Source organism: Suricata suricatta, unplaced genomic scaffold (genome assembly GCF_006229205.1).
Source record: "Suricata suricatta isolate VVHF042 unplaced genomic scaffold, meerkat_22Aug2017_6uvM2_HiC HiC_scaffold_32292, whole genome shotgun sequence".
Classification (NCBI taxonomy): Eukaryota; Metazoa; Chordata; class Mammalia; order Carnivora; family Herpestidae; genus Suricata; species Suricata suricatta.
Window position 1 is genome coordinate 1 of NW_021878539.1, and position 730 is coordinate 730.

At 57.4% G+C, this 730-nt stretch overlaps 1 protein-coding gene across 1 annotated transcript; it reads left to right on the top strand.

Moving 5' to 3' along the window:
- Positions 1 to 425: 425 nt before the first annotated feature.
- LOC115285000 (histone H2A type 1-H-like) lies at positions 426 to 724 on the top strand (the record flags this gene model as incomplete). Its single annotated transcript, XM_029931424.1, has 1 exon — positions 426 to 724. A coding segment is annotated over exon 1 (214 nt), but the record flags the coding sequence as incomplete, so codon positions are not given.
- Between the last annotated feature and the right edge of the window lie 6 nt (positions 725 to 730).

Sequence of the window (730 nt, forward strand, 5' to 3'; positions counted from 1 at the left end):
TCATGATGCCCATGGCCTTGGACGAGATGCCGGTGTCGGGGTGCACCTGCTTCAGCACCTTGTACACGTACACCGAGTAGCTCTCCTTGCGGCTGCGCTTGCGCTTCTTGCCGTCCTTCTTCTGCGCCTTGGTCACCGCCTTCTTGGAGCCCTTCTTCGGGGCCGGGGCGGACTTGGCCGGCTCAGGCATGGCTGCGAGTACCCGTTACCGGACTTGAAAACAGGAAGAATGAGTACGAGGTTCTAAGGGTCCTCTTTATCCACAGCTTCTAAACAAAGGAGGCAGTGAACGAAATGCTATAGCTAATTGGAGAGTTCTGCACACGTCACGTATTAATTTCATTCAATCAAAGTAACTGTATTTGGAAGCCAGCATCCCATTGGTTAAAGCGTAACTGTAATTTTAGCCAATGAGACAGTTTTCTTTTTGCGCCCATTAGAGACTATAAATAGGGTAGCTCTGGGGGAGTTTGCTCTGACTCTATCCAGGTCTTTAGCATTTTGTCCATCATGTCCGGACGCGGGAAGCAAGGCGGCAAGGCTCGCGCCAAGGCCAAGACGCGCTCGTCGCGGGCCGGGCTGCAGTTTCCCGTGGGCCGCGTGCACCGCCTGCTCCGCAAGGGCAACTACGCCGAGCGGGTGGGCGCCGGCGCGCCCGTGTACCTGGCGGCCGTGCTCGAGTACCTGACGGCCGAGATCCTGGAGCTGGCGGGCAACGCGGCCCGCGACA